The following is a 22,531-nucleotide window of genomic DNA, read 5'->3' as shown; positions in this document are numbered from 1 at the left end:
GGAAGGCTGGAAGGGATTGCCTGCAGTTATAATACCAGCAGAGGAAGCAAACAATCTGGTGGAGGAACTCAGTAGGTCGAGCAACAATGGGAGAAAAAGAATTGTTATTGTTTCAGCCTGGAACCCCTCCTCAAGACTGGGATCAAGATGTGATACAGCTGCTGCAGAGAAAAGGATCAGTGGTCAATCCACAGAAGCATAAGAGTATCATTGAAGTTTCCCTCCTCCACCCCCCCCCCCCCCCCACCGTCAATGTGAGTGGGATCGTTATCTCAAGAGGGCACGAAAAATCATTAAGGACCCATTCCATCGTGTGCACAGAATCTTTCAGCTATTCCCGTCAGGAAAGAGCTACAGGAATATCAGCGTCAGTACCACCAGGCTTAGGATCAGCTTCTTCCCATGGCCAGTGAGAACGCTGAACGACCAAAGGAACAGGAGCAAAGGCATTTTTTTTATTTTTCCCCATGTGCTCCACAGTTTTAAATTTGTGATCAAACAATTCAATTAATTAAAGGGCCCATTCCAGATTTTATTAAAGGTTATTTGTATGTATTTTGGTTCAACCATCGAAAAATTACACCACTTTGATCCCAAACATATTGCTAAAGCAACAAATGGTTTTTTGTAGCTAAAAACTGGAAAATTCTTGAATGGCCAAGTCAGTTACCAATCTAAATCCAATTGAGCAGCCTTCCATATTCGGAAGAGAAAACTTAAGAGGAGAAGCCCCTGAAACAAGCAGAAACTGAAGATAGTTGCAGTCGAGAGCTTGCAGAGCATCACCAGAGAAGATACTCAATGAGTCACAGACTTCAAGCAGTCATGCATGCAAGGGATATACAATAGAACACTAAACACGATTTCTTTAATATATGGTACATGCCATTGCTATGTCCCAAATATTAGGGTGCCCTGAAATGAGGGGACTATGTATAAAAAGTGCTGTAATTTCTACATGGTCAAACCAAAATGCACACAACCTTTAGTAAAAGCTGGAATGGGCCCTTTAATCACATGTGAATTGTTTGATTTAAATGTAAAACTGTGGAGCACAGAGGCAAATAAAGGAAAAAAATATCTTTGTCCCAAACATTATGGAGGGCCCTGTATGTGGATATATGAATACTCGTCCTGCATTTCTATTGTTTGTCTGTATGTGCGTTCTGTCTGGTTGTGTGCGTGGAGGACCGAGGACCGAAGAACACTATTTCATTGGGTTGTACTTGTACAATCAGATAACAATAAACTTGAATTGACTCGACTTGAGGTGGATTTGGAAGTGGCACGTTACGCAGCACTGACACCACCTGGTGGGCCATTTGTGCCGGTACAGGGGCTGGAAAGGGGCTGTCAATCTTCAATGGATCACAAGACAGAGGAACAAAAATTGACCCATCAACTAATTGAGTCTGCTCCGCCATTCCATCATAAGCTGATCCATCCACTCACTCAGCCCCATCCTCTGACTTCTCCCCATAACCCTTGATGCCCTGACTAATCAAATATCTATCAATCTCTGCCTTAAATACACCCACCTACCTCTCTTCCACTGACACCTGTGGCTGCAAGTTCCACAGACTCACAACCATCTGCATAAAGTTCCCCGTACTTGTTTTAAATTTACGCCCTTTTATTCTTGCCTCTTACCCTAGATTCCCCCACCATAGGAAACATTCTTGTCACATCTAATCTATCCAGGCCTTTCAGCATTTGAAATGTCTCTATGAGGTCCCCCACACATCCTCCTTCTATACTCCAATGAATACAGTCCAAGAGCTGACTAACGTTCCTCATGTGCTAACCCTTTCGATCCTGGTATAATTCTAACAAATCTTCTCTGAATCCTCTCCAATGCCAGCAAGTCTTTTCTCAAAGACAGCACCCAAAACTGTACACAGTCCTCCAAATGAAGTCTCACCACTGCTTTATAAAGTCTCAATGCTCTTGTATGCTGTCCCTCTAGTCCATACTGCAACATTTTATGGCCAACAGGGCACTTGTGAAGTCAGCTCACTGTTCATATCGATTTTTCCACAGCACAATCCCACCAGCAGTAGTGTGCAAAATAAAGAGCCAGACGTTGGAAAATAATGGTCTTTACAGTGAGAATTTTGTGTCCCTTTGAAAGATACCTCAAGTTTGTTATTGTCACATACACCAAGGTCCATTGATAAAACTAGTTTTGTGAATAGACTAGCTAGACACCTCATACGTAGAACAGGAAGTAATACACTGTACAGAGTCACAGAGAGATCAGCTGGTAAGGCCTCATAGATTTGCTAAGGTGAGTTTGTTCAGGAGGCTGATAACGGCCAGCGAGGAAGTCCATGCTGACGTCAGTATATTGAGCTTGAGGTTACATGAGGAGAGCAAGGTGAGAGTATGTGGAAGGGCTGGGGTTTGCAACCAAAATGAAGGGCAGGAGCAGGAATGGAGGGAGGGAAGTTAAAGTGAGAGAAAGAAGATCACGTCGAGCTAATGAATGACCATCCAGACGAGCAGCCAAAACACACGCATATGGACACACAGAAAAGTCTGCAGCAAGAGGGCACAAAATAATCGTGTGCTTTGAGGGGTTAAATAAATTGAAAGTGCTCCCAATGGCAGGAGGGTCAGTGAAGTTACCACACAGAGTTAAGGGGATCAGCAAGGTCCAGCAAACAATGAGAAGCTGGAGGGACTCAGCAGGTAAGGCGGCATCTGTAGAGCAAGGTGGTCGTCAGTGGTTCTAGTTGGGAGCAGACAGATATTACTTTTATGTAACATGTCCTCACTGTGTGCCTAAACTGGCAGTGGAAGCAAATACTGTATATACACTTTTAATAGTCAATACTGTGTAAAAGCCGACCCTCTACTTTTGGCCCAAAAATTTGGTATTTTCCACTTATTGCATGTAAACATTGACCCTGCTATTTTTATCCCCAGCAGCCTACCCATCAGAGCTTCCTACACCCCTACCGCAGACTCTCACCTAGGCTCCAGCTGACTGCACATCTGACGTCCCAACGCCCCTACTCTTTGTCTAGGCCCCGGCCACCCTCCCATCTGACCTCCTGATGCCCTCACTGCAGACTCTAGTCTAGGCCCTGGCTGCCTGCCCATCCAAGCTCCTGACGCTCCAAACTCTAACATACCACCCAGTCCTGGTCATGTGCTGGCCCATCCTAATTCTTGATGCCTCGAACGGCGCAGGTACTTGCAGTCAAAAGTAGTATGCGTGTTGTAGACGCACCCCCCCAATTTTACCCTAAAAATTGGTCCACAAAATTTGAGTATTACACGTGGATATACGGGTACTTTCCAAAGGAATTGGGAAAAAATTGAAAGGGAATATTTCGTGGGTAAAGATCTTTGCAACATTAAGTAAAACATAAAAGTCTACAGACACCATGGTTATTTTTTAAATAAAAGTTGCTTTTAATTATCTTTAAACATGAAAACAGGATCAATCTTTAACTTATTACTATTAACTAAACTAACAACCCGTGTATGTAATGTGTGTGTAAGTTCAGAAAAGTTCTTAAATTCACAGTCCAATCTTACTTCTCATTCCTTCAAGTTCACTGGTTGCAGGCAATTCCTATACTGTGCATAGAATTTAACATTTATGAATTTCACCAGACTTTGGTGTTTGAAAGGTAAATGGTTACCGCCTAGGAAGGTTCTTGTCAGTTTTCAGCGAGAGATTTGTTGTTCCTGGACACAAACTAATACCTTTTAATCAGCCACATCAGTGTCTTGCTGAAGAAACCTTCCCCATTAGGGTTTTCCAGATAATAACCTCTTTCTTTCAGGTCACCACAGAGTTCCTTTTTGTTTCTCTTATTTCAAATTAAACATTAGGCAACCAGTCCTCTCCTCTTGTATGGACCACAAGGGCTTTGACCAGGCTGAACTAAGCACTCACAACCCATCTTCAAAATGGGGTTTTTCCACAAGCTTGTCAGGTTCCAGTCCCTGCTGCTGAACTGAATGAACTCTCCCTCACTCAGAGAAAAGCCTGTTTGACTCTCTCTGCTTGCAAAACCACATGACTCCCCTTAGAATAGCAAACAGCAATCAGCCTGCAACTCCTCTGAGTTCTTTCATCTGTTGTTTTTCCAAAACAACAATCTGTTAGTGAGTCCCTTGGGCACTCCCCAAAGCTTTTGCAAAGGCATTCGGAACTGGCCAGTCTAGCTTGACCAATATTTTAAATGAGATCTGTTTTGAAGTGTTTGTATGTGATCTACACTAAAAAAAATCTGCCAAACTTTATCTCACAAAATCATATCTATATACAATATAAAATACAACATATTCTGTCACGGTATAGGGATAGGAAATGTTTAGAGGGATATTGGCCAAATGCAGACAAATGGAACTAACTTGGGTAAGCATCTTGGTTGAAATGGGGCAACTAACAGTTAAATTCATGAAGATTCAATAGGCACTTTTTTTTAAGCATTTTGCTTAATCCAAACTTTATAATTTTCCTCGAATTCCCGAAACCAATATCCTTGATTTATTTTTTGATTTAAAATTTTCTCATCGTGAATTGCAACTATTTATAATAACTTTTTTTATTTTATTTTTCACACTATAAACCACATTGATCAAGATACATACATTTTCCTTTTCAAATATATACAGTGTCGTTTTCTTCCCATCCCACCCTCCCTACCTCCCCTCCCATTCATTTAAAGTTCAGAATCTAAGACGCATTAAACCCGTCAAACAATGTCACTCAATAAAAACAAACAAGAATTTCCACTGAGTCAATTCTTTTCATTCCCTTCTCCTTCTGTCATCTTAGGTGGTAGATGTCCCCGGTAGGTTTTCTCTATTGTGTTTCATGTATGGCTCCCATATTTGTTCAAATATTGTAATATTATGTCTTAAATTATATGTTATTTTTTCTAATGGAATACATTTATTCATTTCTATATACCATTGTTGTATTCTCAAGTTATCTTCTAATTTCCAGGCTGACATAATACATTTTTTGGCTACAGCTAGGGCTATCCTAACAAATCTTTTTTGTGCACCATCCAAATCAAGTCCAAATTCTTTGTTTTTTATGTTACTTAGAAGGAAGAACTCTGGGTTTTTTGGTATATTACTTTTTGTGATTTTATTTAATATCTGGTTTAGATCTTCCCAAAATTTTTTCACTTTCTCACATGTCCAGATTGCATGAATTGTTGTTCCCATTTCCTTTTTACAGCGAAAACATCTGTCAGATACTGTTGGGTCCCATTTATTTAACTTTTGAGGTGTAATATATAGCCTGTGTATCCAGTTATATTGTATCATACGTAACCTCGTATTTATTGTATTTCTCATAGTTCCTGAGCATAACTTCTCCCATGTTTCATTCTTTATCTTTATGTTTAGATCTTGTTCCCATTTTTGTTAAGTTTTACCATTTGTTTCTTCATTCTCCTTTTCTTGCAGTTTGATGTACATGTTTGTTATAATTTTTTTGATTATCATTGTGTCTGTTATCACATATTCAAAATTACTTCCCTTTGGTAACCTCAGACTGTTTCCCAATTTGTCCTTCAAGTAGGATTTCAGTTGGTAGTATGCCAACACTGTATCGTGAGTTATATTATATTTATCCTTCATTTGTTCAAAAGATAATAATTTATTTCCTGAAAAGCAGTTTTCTATTCTTTTGATCCCTTTTTTCTCCCATTCTCTAAAGGAAAGGTTATCTATTGTAAAAGGGATTAGCTGATTTTGCGTCAGTATTAGTTTTGGTAGTTGGTAATTTGTTTTATTCCTTTCTACATGAATCTTCTTTCAAATATTAAGCAGATGATGTAATACTGGAGAATTCCTACGTTGTACCAATTTTTCATCCCATTTATATAATATATGTTCGGGTATCTTCTCCCCTATTTTATCTAGTTCTAATCTAGTCCAATCTGGCTTTTCCCTTGTTTGATAAAAATCTGATAGGTATCTTAATTGTGCAGCTCTATAATAATTTTTTAAGTTTGGCAGTTGTAAGCCTCCTTGTTTATACCATTCTGTTAATTTATCTAGTGCTATCCTCGGTTTCCCCCCTTTCCATAAAAATTTCCTTATTATTTTCCTTAACTCCTTGAAGAATTTCTCCGTCAAGTGTATTGGCAATGCCTGAAATAGGTATTGTATCCTTGGGAAAATGTTCATTTTAATACAGTTTATCCTTCCTATTAGTGTTAGTGGTAAGTCTTTCCAATGCTCTAAGTCGTCCTGTAATTTTTTCATTAGTAGATAATAATTGAGTTTATATAGATGGCCGAGGTTTTTATTTATTTGTATACCTAGGTATCGTATTGCTTGCATTTACCATCTGAATGGTGATTCTTTCTTAAATTTTGAGAAATCCGCATTATTCATTGGCATTGCTTCACTTTTATTTGCGTTAATCTTGTATCCCGACACTTCTCCATATTCCTTCAATTTCTTATGTAATTCTTTTATTGATATTTCTGGTTCTGTTAAGTATACTATAATGTCATCTGCAAATAAACTGATTTTATATTCCTTTTCTTTTATTTTTATCCCTTTTATTTTATTTTCTGTTCTTATCAGTTCTGCTAGTGGTTCTATGGCTAACGCGAACAACAAGGGCGATAGTGGGCATCCCTGCCTTGTTGATCTGCTTAATTTAAATTGTTTTGATATATATCCATTTACTGTCACTTTCGCCAATGGCCCCTTATATAATGCTTTAATCCAATTAATATATTTCTCTGGTAAACTGAATTTTTGTAGTACTTTGAATAAATAATTCCATTCTACTCTGTCAAAGGCCTTCTCTGCGTCTAAGGCCACCGCTACTGTTGGAGTTTTATTTCCTTCTACTGCATGAATTAAGTTAATAAATTTACAAATATTGTCTGTCGTTCGTCTTTTTTTAATAAATCCAGTTTGGTCTAGGTTTACTATTTTTGGTACATGGTCGGCTAATCTGTTTGCTAATAGTTTAGCTATTATCTTATAGTCTGTGTTAAGTAAAGATATTGGTCTATATGACGCTGGTGCGAGTGGATCTTTCCCTGTCTTTGGTATTACTGTAATTATTGCTGTTTTGCATGAATCTGGTAAGCTTTGTGTTTTATCAATCTGGTTGATTACTTCCAGGAGGGGAGGAATTAATAAATCTTTAAATGTTTTATAGAATTCTATTGGGAATCCATCCTCTACTGGTGTTTTATTATTCGGTAGTTTTTTTTTATTATCTCTTGTATTTCTACTATTTCAAATGGTTCTGTTAATTTATTTTGTTCCTCTATTTGTAATTTCGGTAGTTCAATTTTAGTTAAAAATTCATGTATTTTGTCTTCTTTCCCTTCTTTTTCAGTTTGGTATAATTGTTCGTAGAATTCTCTGAAGTTTTCATTAATCTCCGTTGGATTATATGTGATTTGTTTGTCTTTTTTCCTTGATGCCAATACCATTCTCTTAGTTTGTTCTGTCTTAAGCTGCCATGCTAGAATTTTGTGCGTTTTTTCTCCTAGTTCATAATATTTCTGTTTTGTCTTCATTATGTTCTTCTCCCCCTTATATGTTTGTCGTGTTTCATATTTTATTTTTTTATCTGCCAATTCTCTTCTTTTAGTTGTATCTTCCTTCATTGCTAATTCTTTTTTCTATATTTGCTATTTCCCTTTCCAACTGCTCTGTTTCCTGATTGTAGTCCTTCTTCATCTTGGTTACATAACTTATTATTTGCCCTCTGATGAACGCTTTCATTGCGTCCCATAGTATAAACTTATCTTTCACTGATTCCGTATTTATTTCAAAGTACATTTTAATTTGTCTTTCAATGAATTCTCTAAAATCCTGCCTTTTAAGTAGCATGGAGTTTAATCTCCATCTATACATTCTTGGAGGGATGTCCTCTAACTCTATTGTCAATATCAGGGGTGAGTGGTCCGATAATATTCTAGCTTTATATTCTGTTTTTCTAACTCTGTCTTGCATGCGAGCTGATAACAGGAATAGGTCTATTCTTGAGTATGTTTTATGTCTACCCGAATAATATGAATATTCCTTTTCCTTTGGGTGTTGTTTCCTCCATATATCCAAAAGTTGCATTTCTTGCATCGATTTAATTATAAATTTGGTTACTTTGTTCTTTCTGTTAATTTTTTTCCAAGTTTTATCCATGTTTGAATCCAAATTAAGGTTGAAATCCCCTCCTATTAGTATGTTCCCTTGCGTGTCTGATATCTTCAAAAAAATATCTTGCATAAATTTTTGATCTTCTTCGTTAGGTGAATATACATTGAGTAAATTCCAAAACTCCGAATATATCTGACATTTTATCATTACATATCTCCCTGCTGGATCTATTATTTCCTCTTCTATTTTAATTGGTACATTTTTACTGATTAATATAGCTACTCCTCTAGCTTTTGAATTATATGACGCTGCTGTTACATGTCCTATCCAATCTCTCTTTAATTTCTTGTGCTCCATTTCAGTAAAGTGTGTTTCTTGCACGAATGCTATATCAATTTTTTCTTTTTTCAGTAAATTTAGCAGTTTCTTCCTTTTGATTTGGTTATGTATTCTGTTAATATTTAAAGTCATATAGTTCAACATAGCCATTTCATACTTTGTTTATCTTTCCTTTCCGATTCCTCATCATCACCTTTCCTTCTTATCCATTTCTGCTTTCTTGTTTTGAACACTTTATAAGACAACATTTCTAAAACATCAAACATTTCCCTTATTCTCCCATCTAAAATTTCTTTAACCCCATTATCCCCTCCCCTTCCTGAGTTGGCCTTTATCCCTTGTCGGGCAACCACATCTCCCCTCTCCATTTGGATTTGCGAATTCACTCGCAAGCGTCAACTGATTTCGCAGTGACCGTAACTCCTCCCCACCCAGCCCCCCCCCAGAAAAGATTCTAATTTTCATATACAACAAAGGTCACTCTCTTAATTCCCTCCTTACTTCCTCTCTTCCCTTTCTTTCCCTTATTAATTCTTATCTATACTCTATATATTTTCCTTTAAATACGCATACACTCATGTACACACATATATACATACACACATAATATATATATATATATACCCATATACACACATAATACATATATATATATATATATATATATATATACCCATATACACACATACATATAGTTCGTGGTCACTTTTGCTCTCGTTACATGTCTTCATCTCTCTGTCTTAGTTGTTCTGCATATTTTCGTGCTTCCTCCGGATCCGAGAATAGTCTGTTTTGCTGCCCTGGAATAACTATTTTAAGTACCGCTGGGTACTTTAGCATAAATTTATATCCTTTGTTCCATAGGATCGCTTTTGCTGTATTAAACTCCTTTCTCTTCTTCAGGAGTTCAAAACTTATGTCTGGTTAGAAAAAAATTTTTGACCTTTGTATTCCAGTGGCTTTTTGTCTTCTCTTATTTTCTTCATTGCTTTCTCCAATATATTTTCTCTTGTTGTATATCTTAGGAATTTTACTAAAATGGATCTTGGTTTTTGTTGTGGCTGTGGTTTAGGGGCTAATGTTCTATGTGCCCTTTCTATTTCCATCTCTTCCTGTAATTCTGGTCTTCCTAGGACCCTGGGGATCCAATCTTTTATAAATTCTCTCATATTCTTGCCTTCTTCATCTTCCTTAAGGCCCACTATCTTTATATTATTTCTTCTATTATAATTTAGACACCATGGTTGAAGTAAAAACACAAAGCTGGAGAAACTGAGCAGGTCAAACAGTGTCCTTTATACAGCAAAGATAAAAATACATAAATAACATTTCATCCTTGAGCTTTTCATCAAGGTATGTGTCTGATTTTGGATGCCTGCCTATATTTTGCACATGAACAGACGGCCAATGGGTGTGGCCAACCAGACAATTATATACAAATAGTGGTTTACCACAAGGGGTTTATAAAATCATACGGGGGCATGGATAAAGTGAATGGTCACAGTCTTTTTCTCAGAGTAAGGGAGACTAACACTAGAACAGACAGATTTAAGGTGAGAAGGGAAAGATTTAAAAAGGGATCTCTGTGCATCTTTTTCATACAGAGGATGGTGGGTTTGTGGAACAAGCTGCCAGAAGATTTAAGTAAGAGGGAGATTGAAGTAAAATCCTGAAACTGCAAAGGTCTGAGCCCAAGATGGAGGTGTCTGTGCCACAAGGGGTGACAGAATCTGGCTACCAATGCAGGGCACCAGAAATGGAGAGAACACCTCCCCCACCCCCACCCCCACCCCCCCCCCCCATCATTGAGAAGGAGAAGCAGAGGAGACTACCCCACAGGTTGGTGTCCACGGTGTGGACCAACAAGGGGCTCAGCAGCTGAGGGTCCCACACAGGCTGCGAGTGACTTGCGGTTAAGGGACCCGCACGGGCTGTGAGTGACTTGCGGTTAAGGGACCCGCACGGGCTGTGAGTGACTTGCGGTTAAGGGACCCGCACGGGCTGTGAGTGACTTGCGGTTAAGGGACCCGCACGGGCTGTGAGTGACTTGCGGTTAAGGGACCCGCACGGGCTGTGAGTGACTTGCGGTTAAGGGACCCGCACGGGCTGCGAGTGCTGAACACTGGCTCATAGGAACCAGATTTCAGAGTTATTCTCAGAATCTCATACAAAGATGAGATTCTTTTTCCTGTGGGCGAGGCAAAATTACCATTTATTGGTAGTATAAAAAACTGTACTCAATGTACACATGTAAACAAATAAGAAATGTACACAAACTGACTGCAATACAGGGATAAAATCAAATCAATAAAGTGCAAGAGTCCTTAAATGAGTCCCTGATTGAGTTTGTTGTTGAGGGGTCTGGTGGTGGAGGGGTAGCAGCTGTTCCTGAACCAGCTATTGGAGCTGGGATTCAAGAGGGTTCTGCGGACAAGAAGGGTTCCTGAAGGGCCTTGGTGCTGAAGGTTTCCTGGCGGTTGGATTTGGAGCTCAGGTTGCCGATGGATCGAACAGATGAAGAGGCTGTGAGAGGGCTGGAGGCAAATCATGGACACTCAGTGACTGTGAAGTGACTCTCTTTTGCCTCCCTTTCTCTCATACTGAGGGGCACTGGGCAACACCAATGGCGACTCTTTGTCTTATGGCAGGCAGAAGGCAATTTTATGTAATATTACATGTTCTGTACTATTACATGACAATAAAAAGATTGTGCAGTAAACGACTGTGCAGCTAAACACAGCGCAAACCATATCAAGTTTGCTGCCAACATGACTGTAGTGGGCCTGATCAGTAAGAATGAGGAGTCATTGTACAGAGATGAGGGGCAGTCACTAACGGATTGGTGCAGAGCCAACAACCTGTATCTGAATGTTAATAAAACAAAAGAGATGGTTGTCTTCAGGAGGACCACGCTCCGCTGACCATTGATAGCTCGACCATTGAGGTTGTCAAGAGTATCAAGTTCCTTGGAGTGCACTTGGCAGAGAATCTCGCCTGGTCCCCTAACACCAGCAACATAGCCAAGAATACCCAGCAGCACCTTTACTTCCTACAAAGGCTGAGGAAAGTTCATCTCCCACCCTCCATCCTTACTGCATTCTCCAGAGGATGCATTGAGAGCATCCTGTGCAACTGCATCACCATCTGGTTTGGAAGCTGTTACACCTCAGATCGCAAGACCCTACAGAGGATAGTGAAGTCAGTGGAAAAGATCACTGGGGGCTCTCTTCCTATCATGTAGGCGAAAGGCAATAAACATTGTGAAGGACTCCACATACCCCTCATGTAAACTGTTCTCCCTTCTGCCATCTGGTAGGAGGTATCGTAGCACTCGAGCCCTTACATCCAAATTGGGCAAGTTTTTTCCCCCAAACCATCAGGCTCCTGAACTCCCAGAATGTGTCTGGATAGTGTACCGTGGACGTTTTCTGTATACATCTTAATCTTTCAATATTTTAACTTCGAACTTATATTTATGTAAATATGCCCTATGGTCCTGGAGAAACACTAACTCGTCTTTACCGTGCGAGCATAGTATGAACGATAAATAAAGGTGACTTGATTTAAGGAATCTTGAATGTATGTCATTGAAGATTCTCGAAAACTTCTACAGATGCACTGTGCAGAACATTCTGGCTGGTTGCATCACTGTTGGGTACAGAGGCACCAATGCTCAGGACAAGAATAAACTCCAGAAGATTGTTAACAGCCTTCGTCATCACTCCATCAAGGACATCAACAAGAGGCAATGTCTTAAGAAAGCAGCCTCTATCCTCAAGGACCCCTACTACCCATTTCTTCTTCATTCTGCTACCATTGGGGGGAAAAAAGTACAAGAGCCTGAAGACGAGCACTCAATGGCACAAGGACAGCTTCTTGCCCCCCGCCATCAGATTCTGAATGATCCATGAGCCACAGGCACTGCCTGACTGACTTTTTGTGCTCTATTTTTAATTCTGTTGTAAGGTGGTTTATGTGAATGTTTGTGGCAAAACAACGAATTTCATGACTTGTTCATGACGTTAAATTCTGATTATATGAATAAGGTTAAGAGAGGTATGGACTAAGTGCAGGAAAATGGGACCAGTTTGGATAAGGTTAAGAGAGGTATGGGCTAAGTGCAGGGAAATGGGACCAGTTTGGATAAGGTTAAGAGAGGTATGGGCTAAGTGCAGGGAAATGGGACAAGTTTGGATAAGGTTAAGAGAGGTATGGGCTAAGTGAAGGGAAATGGGACCAGTTTGGATAAGGTTAAGAGAGGTATGGACTAAGTGCAGGAAAATGGGACCAGTTTGGATAAGGTTAAGAGAGGTATGGGCTAAGTGCAGGGAAATGGGACCAGTTTGGATAAGGTTAAGAGAGGTATGGGCTAAGTGCAGGGAAATGGGACCTGTTTGGATAAGGTTAAGAGAGGTATGGGCTAAGTGCAGGGAAATGGGACCAGTTTGGATAAGGTTAAGAGAGGTATGGGCTAAGTGCAGGGAAATGGGACCAGTCTGGATAAGGTTAAGAGAGGTATGGGCTAAGTGCAGGGAAATGGGACCAGTTTGGATAAGGTTAAGAGAGGTATGGGCTAAGTGCAGGGAAATGGGACCAGTTTGGATAAGGTTAAGAGAGGTATGGACTAAGTGCAGGAAATGGGACCAGTTTGGATAAGGTTAAGAGAGGTATGGGCTAAGTGCAGGGAAATGGGACCAGTTTGGATAAGGTTAAGAGAGGTATGGGCTAAGTGCAGGGAAATGGGACCAGTTTGGATAAGGTTAAGAGAAGTATGGGCTAAGTGCAGGGAAATGGGACCAGTTTGGATAAGGTTAAGAGAGGTATGGGCTAAGTGCAGGGAAATGGGACCAGTTTGGATAAGGTTAAGAGAGGTGTGGGCTAAGTGCAGGGAAATGGGCCCAGTTTGGATAAGGTTAAGAAAGGTATGGGCTAAGTGCGGGAAATGGGACCAGTTTGGATAAGGTTAAGAGAGGTATGGGCTAAGTGCAGGGAAATGGGACCAGTTTGGATAAGGTTAAGAGAGGTATGGGCTAAGTGCAGGGAAATGGGCCCAGTTTGGATTAGGTTAAGAGAGGTATGGGCTAAGTGCAGGGAAATGGGACCAGTTTGGATAAGGTTAAGAGAGGTATGGGCTAAGTGCTGGGAAATGGGACCAGTTTGGATAAGTAACTAGGTTGGCATGTTGTATAATTCCATGACAATCAGTTTGCACAAGGAATCTGTGACACCCATCCTGCCTCATCACTGGGTGTGGCTCAAGAGGTAAAACTCATGCAGTTTACATAACTTGACTGCGTGATATTATGTAAAGCCTAAGGTCCCCAAAGGCCCTGAAAGTACACAGCCTTTCCTTTAATTTCCCTGAAATGTTTATTTTGGAGATTATTATCCCCTTTTCAGAAACTAGTGTAGATTTCCTGTTCTCTGCCACCTTTACCCCCATGCACTTTGAAAGTGAAAACCACTCTCATTTGATTGGCTGCAGTTATTGTACGCTGCAGTATGACACTGATCGTTTGACCATTTATGAATTATTCATTGCATAACAGCTAATATAAGCACTGAACAGTTTACAACTTGCAGGAAAATAAAAGGCTTGTGTCCTGACAGGGCCTTTCAGAGCCTTTGGCCTCATTATATGAGTCTGACACCATTCTAAGCGGTGGCATCCCTCTCTGGTAAAGGAGGGGTTAGCAGTTCTATACTTCCTGCTGGACATCGCTAATGAAAGGGAGGCCTAATGTGAGTCAGCTGGTACAGTATCTCAGCATAATTCTGAAAACACCGTAATCCCCTGAAAGGCCCCCATCATGACATCAAGTCCAGACACTCACAGTCAGCTGACACTGAGTCACAAGATCATGTGATTTAAATACAAATTTGGGTTAATTATTCCTACTGCGTCATTACTGCAAACTCATTGTACCCTAGTTTACAAAGAAAAGGATTCAGAGAAGTGTACAAAAATGTCCATGAAAATCTGGACAGTTGAGCCTGAGACAACATATATTGGCCTTCTCTGCACCTTCAATCTTGATGAAGGATTCCAGCCGGAATAATTGACGATTCCTTTTCTCTCACTGATGCTGGTTAAACTCCTCCAGCAGGTTGTGATTTTCACTCAAAATAGAAGGCCATTACGTTTCCGTTAACACCTATCCAGTTGGCCCCATTCTCTGTGGGACTCTTCTATCTACCTCTACAGCGCTGACTGACCCCTACCTGCTCTGTACACAACATTTTTCCTCACATCATTTATCAGAAGATTGTCTCTGCACCTTGATATCAGGGAGAGTGGGGATGTTTCTGGTGCTTTACACCTGTGTTCCCACACTGACATGAACCAGCTGTCAAAATGTCCAGGTAACCGGATCTCACACCATCCTTTCAACATCATGTTGACCCAAGCTTTTCTTGTTGCAGCCCATTTTCCTCATTAATTTTCTTCTCTCCTTGAAAGTCTACACTTGTAGCTCAAATCACTCATCATGAGATCATTCCAGTTAAGAGTATAATTTTTTATACAGAGAGTGTATGGAATGGATTGCCATCGAGGTGGTTGAAGCAGGCACTATTGCAAGGTTTAAGAAACATTAGGATAGTTAGATGGAAAGGATGGGTTTAGACTGGAAATATGGACCATATGCATAAACTGCAGGTCATGGAGTCATACAGCACGAAAACATACTGTGTTGCTCTTCGCCCCACACTGACCAAAATGTCTCACTCACACTGGTCCCAGCTGCCTGCATTTGACCCGTATTCCTCTAAACCCGCCCTATCCATTGGATCCAACACCTGAACTATAGTACCTGCCTCAACCACCTCCTCCAGTAGCCCATTCCACACACCCACCACCCTCTGTGTAAAAACGTTACCCCTCAGGTTCCTGTTAAATCTTTCTCTCCCCTCACCTTAAACCCATGTTCTCTGATTCCCCTGCTCTGGGCAAAAGACTCTGTTCACCTGATCTATTCCTCTATTTTGTACACCTCTATGAGATAATCCTTTATCCTCAGCTCTCCAAGGAATAAAGCCACAGTCTGCTCCCGAGTCCTGGCCACATCCTCATAAATCTTCTCTGCACCCTCCCCCACTTGACAACATCTTTCCTGCAGCACGTTGACCAAAACTGAACACAATCCTCCAAATGGGGCCTCACATCTTATACAAATGCAACATGACCTCCAAATTTTGATACTCAGCACTCTGACTCATGAGGCCAATGTGCCAAAAGCCTTTTTGACCACCCTACCTACCTGTGACACCAACTTCTCTATATACCTGTGTTCCTAGATCTCTCTGCTTTACACTCCCCAAATCCATACATTCTCTGTGCAGGTCCTACCCATGTTAGACCACTCCCCCCCCCCAACAGCACCAAATGCAACACCTCACATTTTTCTGTGTTAAATTCCATCAACCATTCCTTTGCTCACCTGCCAAGCTGATCAAGATCCCACTGCAATCTTCGGCAAATGTTTTCACTATTTACAATACCAGATATTTTAGTGTCATCTGAAAATTTGCTAATCATGGCATGTACGTTTTCATCAAAATCATTGATTTTTGACAAAAAGCAATGGACCCAGCACTGAATCCTGTGGCACACTGCTAGTCACAGGGCTCCAGTCCGAAAAAACACCCATCCACCATCACCCTCTGCTTTCTTCCATGAAGGTCACTTTTCTCTCTATTCTGCTATCTCACCTTGGATCCCATGCTTCTAGAGCAGCCGACCTTGTGGAACCTTATTGAATGCCTTCATCATCCTTCTTGGTCATATCTTCAGAAAACTCAATCTGAATTGTGAGACATGACCTCCCACTTCCAAAACTGTGCTGACTAACCCTAACCACATACATGTATATCTTCTCTTACAGACTGCAGATGTTGAGCTCACTGGTCTGTAGTTCTCAGACTTTTCCCTGCAGCTGTTCTGGATCAAAGCCACAACATTTGCCACCCTCCAGTCTTCTGGGACCTCACCTGTAGGTAATGATTGACTCATCAACCTCCACCAGGTGCCTGTGATTTCCTCTCTAGCTTCCCACAGTGTCCCAGAGATTTGTCCACCTTCATACACATCAGGTCCTTCAGCACTTCCTAAAATGTAACACTGACTGATCTCAAGACACTGCCATTGACTGCCCAAAGTTTCCCAGTCCTCATGCCTTTTTTCACAGTAAAAACAGAAGAGATGTAGTCACTGAAGACCTTGCCTATCTCCTTGCCTATCTCCTTGCCTATCTCCTTGCCTATCTCCTTGCCTATCTCCTTGGCTCCACACAGAGATAAACACATTGATCCTGAGGGGTCCCATTTTTTATTCTCTATTTTCCCCTTTTCCCTTAACATTGTCTCTTGGGATTATCTTTAAATGTTATCTGCCAAAGCTATCTCCTGCCCTCTTTTTGCCCTCTTGGTTTCCTTTTTCAACTTGCTCCTCTCTTCCTAAACCTCCTCCAGGTACACATTCGATGCTAGCTGTTTGTACCTGCCCCATGCCTCCTTGTGCTCTTGATCAGAGCTTGAATTTCCCTCATGTGGTGAACCTCTGCTAAGCTGTCTGTCATCCCTTCGGCTAGCCTTGCTGTACTAACATAGGCTGTGTATTATCTCTACTGTTAAGGATACTCCCCTTGGGTATAACGGTGTATGCACCCATTGTCTTTCATTATTGTACCATTAGTTTCTGCTAATAAAAGCCATGATTATTGTTTGACCACATTGTCTACTTAATCAACTGGCACTTCACCTCGTTATCTATCCTTCCCTACACTTGCCTGTCTGACCCTTCACTAACAGGAAAGTGCATCTCCTGGACTCTTGTCAACACACTTTGAAAAACATTCCATTTTCTTAACATAGGACATTACAGCACAGTACAGTACATACCTAAAAAAACTAAGCCCTCCCTACCTCATAACCCTCTAATATTCTTTCATCCATGTGCCTGTTTGAGCCTCTTAAATGCCCCTAATGTTTCAGCCTGTACCACATTCCAGGCACCCATAACTCAAAAAAAAACTTATCCCTGATGTCTCTCTAAACTTTCCTTCCTTCACTTTGTATATGTACTCTGGTGTTTGCTACTCTTGCCTCAGGAGAAAGGTGCTTGCTGTCCACCTTATCTATGCATTTCATAATCTTGGAGACCTCCATTGTCTCCTCTCATCCTTCTTCACTCAACATTCTTCTTCTTCCATCAACCTGTTCCAATCAACTCGTTAGTTCTTGTCATACCTTCAAAGTCAGCTTTACCCCAATTCCAAATGTTAACTCATGCTCCCTCCCTGCCTCTCTCCATAACTTACACCGAATCGAATAGTGGTCACAGGTTGATGATAGAGGCTGCTTTCTTAAGACCCTGCAATGTCAATGAACAGCTGGTGGTGGTGGTGGGATTGCAGATGTAAGTATGGAATTTGATTCTCTTTTTCCGACTGTAAGGGATGCCAGGCAATTTTTGCTGATGGCAAATCTTTGTCTCCCTAACAGCAGACTAAAGGCATTTTGTGTAATATTACACCTGTTTTATTACATGACAATAAAAGAACCTTGAAAAGAATCTTGAAGCATAGAGTAGAATACATCCTCATCTGCAGAGAGCTAGAAGCTAACACAGACAGCTATGTGAGAGAAACTCTGTATCATTAAAATAGCTGGGTTCAATACAGAATGATGAACATGTGGATAAAATGGTGACCACTATAGCTAGAAATAAAAGGGCCTCGAAATTTTGCGGAGCCCTGGTTAGATCACACCTGGGCCTCACACCTCAGAGGGAGTTATCAGCATCGTGAGAGGAGTGCAGTGTGATTTCCCTGCCATACCTTGTCCCCAGGAGCAGTGAGGAGGATACAGACCATTGAAGAGGGGTGTGAATGAGCCAGAAACTGAGATGTGAGAAACTGCTTTCTGTTACCAGGCACTGAGGTGCTGAGACTGAGGGAAAGCCCTGCAAACAACAGAGGAGAGGGGTGGGAGGATTGGCAAGGTGTCACAGTGCAGCTAGAAAAAGAACGTACAGTGATGGAAATGTAATCGATATGAAACTATGGACGTGAAAAGGCTTTGAACCGTTTTCTTTTTTGTGCATAATTTATTGTGAAAAAAGTTTATGTTGGGAAAAAATGTTACATTATCCACAGAGGCGGTGGAGAGAAATCCTGGAATTTTTTTTAATGGAGAGATTTAGGTATGTTTGTCTATGAATCTTTGTGTTTTTGTGTTCACGTAACGTAATATCACTTCTTTGCAATTCAATGCTTTCATTTACACAGCTTATAATGCCACCTATTTTGGGCTAAAAACATGAAGATGCTGAAGGAACTCAGCTGGTTTCACAGCATCCATAGAAGGTAACGATATATTACTGACGTTTGGCGTCTGAGCCCTTCTTCAAGGTATGAGTAAAAAGCTGAATTAAAAGGCTGGGGAAAAGGGAAGAATGGTGGTGGTGGGGGGAATACAGACCATCAGATAAATGGTGTTAATTGGATCAGCGGGAAGTGCAGATGGGGAGCAGTGAGAGAGAGGAGATGAACTTGTCGACATCCCTCGAAGAGATTTGCAGTGAAGCAACTTAAATGGAGTGAAAGTCTGTAGACGCTGTGCAAGACTGGCTGAGTTCCTCCAGGAATTCTGTGTTGTTACTACAATTGCAGCATCTGCAGACTTTAACCTATTTTTAGGATATATGGCTCTAGCCCATCACATTGATGATTGACAACTGTGGTAAATGATTGTGTCCTGATCACACCCGGCAGGGCAAACACATCACAATTCAAAAGGAAAATGGCCTTCAATACAAGGGTTGGAGTAAAAGGGTCAGGAAGACTTGGGTCAAGTAACAAGGCTTTGGTGAGATTAGATCTGTATAAACTGAGCCCTTTGATCTGAGCAAGGATATTCCTGCTGTGAAGCAGATGTTTACTTATTCATCTCAGGGAATCTTTTAAATGATATTGGATTTGCAGACTACTGTTATATTGATCAGAGGAAAGTTCAAGTTGAATGGGTTTACATTCACTGAAGCTTCAAAGAATGACAGGCCATCTTATTGGAATCCTTCTTTATAAAGTTAGACAAGTTTGGGAGTGGGGATGCTGAGAGGCTGTTACAAACAAGGAAGTGGTCTTGGGATAAGAAGTCAAGGATTTAGGATGAAAAGCAGGAGAAGTCCCTTCACAGCAGTCAGTTTTTGGAATTTTTGAAACTAGGGATTTGTCATTTACACAAGGCTAAGATCCATAGATTTCTGGAACCCAGAGAACTGAAGGGAGGAGGCAGTTGGACAGTTGAGACAGTTGGTCTCAAGATCTGAGTGAAATGGCGAGCAAATTTGAGGAAGCTTTGAGACTGTAAGATATCGGGACAGATACGACTCATTCTTTCATTTTCCCTTCTGAAAAACTGAAGGAGATGCTCCACTTGCACCCACACATTCCTCACTACAATTCGGGGCTCCAAACAGTCCTTCCAAGTGAAGCACATTTCACATTTGGATCTGCAGGGATTGTCTACTGCATCTGATGCTCACACTGTGGTCCCCTCTACATCGGAGTCACTGAACGTAGACTGGGAAATCGTTTTATTGAGCACCTCCACTCTGTCCACTGCAATAGTAGGGATCTCCCAGTGGCCGCCCATTTCAATTCTCCATCCCATTCCCTTGCCGACATGTCTATCCATGGTCTCATGCACTCCCAGTGAGACCACCAGCAAATTAAGGAACAACACCTCATCTTCCATCTGGCCCCCTCCAACCGGATCGCATGAACACTGACCTCCAGTTTCTGTTCGATCCCCTCCCGATATTTCTCTTTGCCCCCAGCTCTGCTTCCACAGAGCCAAAAACATACCCCCCACCGCCCCCTGTCAATCCTCACCTTTCCTCTCTCCTGTCCTCCTCTCCATATCCAATTAAGACCTTTTGTCTGTTGGGCTGTACTCCTCCCTTGCCTTTTAATTCAGATACCTCCTGCTTTTTACTCAGACTGCAAGGGCTCAAGTTTGAAATGTCAGTTATACATGGACGTTGAGTTCCTCCAGAATTTGTTTTTATTGCAGAAAAAGGCTTGTGTGATGTTCCACAATGAAGAAATTTAGCACAATATCCATATCTACTGCATATGACCTGCTCTCTCGTGACTCCTATCAGACGAGAAATGTAGGGTTTAAAGTCCTCTTCTGAATTGAGGAGTTAGACGTTGCATGGATTAGAGCAATTCACAAGACTTGGGGTTTTGGTCTTGGTCTCACCAGATTTCTCCCTTGGTTGTTTGTGTTTGCTAAATCACAAATTTGTTTTTTCCATGCCTGTTCTGAAGTGGCTTTCTCTGGAGAGCCCAAAGCTCTTTCTGTGCTAAGGAGAAGGTTTGCTACAGTTTAATTTGAAAGCTGCTGGTCCAGAGAAGGGCATTTAGGATCATGTACCCCACAAACTGGCATGGATGGGGTAGACAGTCCAAATCCCCCTCCCCTGGGACTTGCTCTCACTCATACTCGCCCCCTCTCGACAGGGACCCCTCTCGCCAGGGACCCCTCTCGCCAGGGACCCCTCTCGCCAGGGACCCCTCTCGCCAGGGACCCCTCTCGCCAGGGACCCCTCTCGCCAGGGACCCCTCTCGCCAGGGACCCCTCTCGCCAGGGACCCCTCTCGCCAGGGACCCCTCTCGCCAGGGACCCCTCTCGCCAGGGACCCCTCTCGCCAGGGACCCCACTCGCCAGGGACCCCTCTCGCCAGGGACCCCTCTCGCCAGGGACCCCATCTCTCCCCTTCTGCTGGGACACACATCCCATCTCTCCCCTTCTGCTGGGACAACACATCCCATCTCTCCCCTTCTGCTGGGACACACATCCCATCTCTCCCCTTCTGCTGGGACACACATCCCATCTCTCCCCTTCTGCTGGGACACACACCCCCCTCCCCTCCCCCCCCCTCCCCTCCCCCCCCCTCCCCTCCCCCTCCCCTCCTCCACCCCCCCCCCCCACCCCCTCTCTCCTCCCCGTGCTCTAGTCCTGATCGAGGCGCGGCTGCCACATATCGGGCCCGGGGAGCGCGGCCAGTCGTCACTCGCGCTTCCCCCTCGGCGGCCCCGCCAGCTGCCGGCGTCGGGAGCGCGCACGGGGCGGGGTGCGACCGGCTGTATAAGGCGCGCGGGCGGCGCCTCCTCCCCACTCAGCCGCTTCCTCGCAGCTGCACGGACTTGTCGCTGCTCCCACGGGTCCCGCCACCGACTCTTACCCGATCGCTATGGCGTTCAACGTGAAGGTCTACCTGCTGGCCAAGGACGACAGCAGCCGGGAGATCCGGCGCTTCTCCGTCGACCACAGCGTCTCCACCAGCTTCGGGCACCTCTACAACAAGGTGGCCTCCGTCTTCCAGAGCCTGCGCTCCGAGAACTTCCAGATGTACTACCGAGGTGAGGGGCTTCTCCCCGGGCCGGGCTTCCGTCAGGGGAGGGCTCATCTCTCTCCCCTCCCCCCTCTCTCCCCTCCCCCCCTCTCTCCCCTCCCCCCCTCTCTCCCCTCCCCCCCTCTCTCCCCTCCCCCCCTCTCTCCCCTCCCCCCCTCTCTCCCCTCCCCCCTCTCTCCCCTCCCCCCCTCTCTCCCCTCCCCCCCTCTCTCCCCTCCCCCCCTCTCTCCCCTCCCCCCTCTCTCCCCTCCCCCCCTCTCTCCCCTCCCCCCCTCTCTCCCCTCCCCCCCTCTCTCCCCTCCCCCCCTCTCCCCTCCCCCCCTCTCTCCCCTCCCCCCCTCTCTCCCCTCCCCCCTCTCTCCCCTCCCCCCTCTCTCCCCTCCCCCCTCTCTCCCCTCCCCCCTCTCTCCCCTCCCCCCCTCTCTCCCCTCCCCCCCTCTCTCCCCTCCCCCCTCTCTCCCCTCCCCCCCTCTCTCCCCTCCCCCCCTCTCTCCCCTCCCCCCCTCTCTCCCCTCCCCCCTCTCTCCCCTCCCCCCCTCTCTCCCCTCCCCCCTCTCTCCCCTCCCCCCTCTCTCCCCTCCCCCCTCTCTCCCCTCCCCCCTCTCTCCCCTCCCCCCCTCTCTCCCCTCCCCCCCTCTCTCCCCTCCCCCCCTCTCTCCCCTC

At 43.3% G+C, this 22,531-nt stretch overlaps 1 protein-coding gene and 1 long non-coding RNA gene across 3 annotated transcripts in view; both read left to right on the top strand.

Moving 5' to 3' along the window:
- sqstm1 (sequestosome 1) overlaps positions 1-22,531 on the top strand; it is an 83,950-nt gene that overhangs the window by 43,227 nt on the left and 18,192 nt on the right. Inside the window, exon 1 of one of the 2 annotated variants that reach the window (XM_069897973.1) lies at positions 21,616-21,875. The exons of the other annotated variant lie outside the window; for it this stretch is intronic. Within the exon in view, the coding sequence (XP_069754074.1) occupies positions 21,707-21,875 (169 nt within the window). The 5' untranslated portion in view covers positions 21,616-21,706. Of the gene's footprint in view, positions 1-21,615; positions 21,876-22,531 lie in introns of those variants that run through there. 2 annotated transcript variants of the gene reach the window in all.
- On the top strand, positions 14,074-21,096 carry LOC138743117 (uncharacterized). Its single transcript, XR_011344661.1, has 3 exons — positions 14,074-14,187; positions 16,329-16,440; positions 18,732-21,096. It is a non-coding gene; the product is annotated as an uncharacterized lncRNA (long non-coding RNA).

Source organism: Narcine bancroftii, chromosome 9, assembly GCF_036971445.1.
Source record: "Narcine bancroftii isolate sNarBan1 chromosome 9, sNarBan1.hap1, whole genome shotgun sequence".
In the NCBI taxonomy this organism is placed as follows: Eukaryota; Metazoa; Chordata; class Chondrichthyes; order Torpediniformes; family Narcinidae; genus Narcine; species Narcine bancroftii.
Note: the sequence above shows the minus strand (reverse complement) of the source record. Positions and strands in the feature narration are given on the sequence as shown.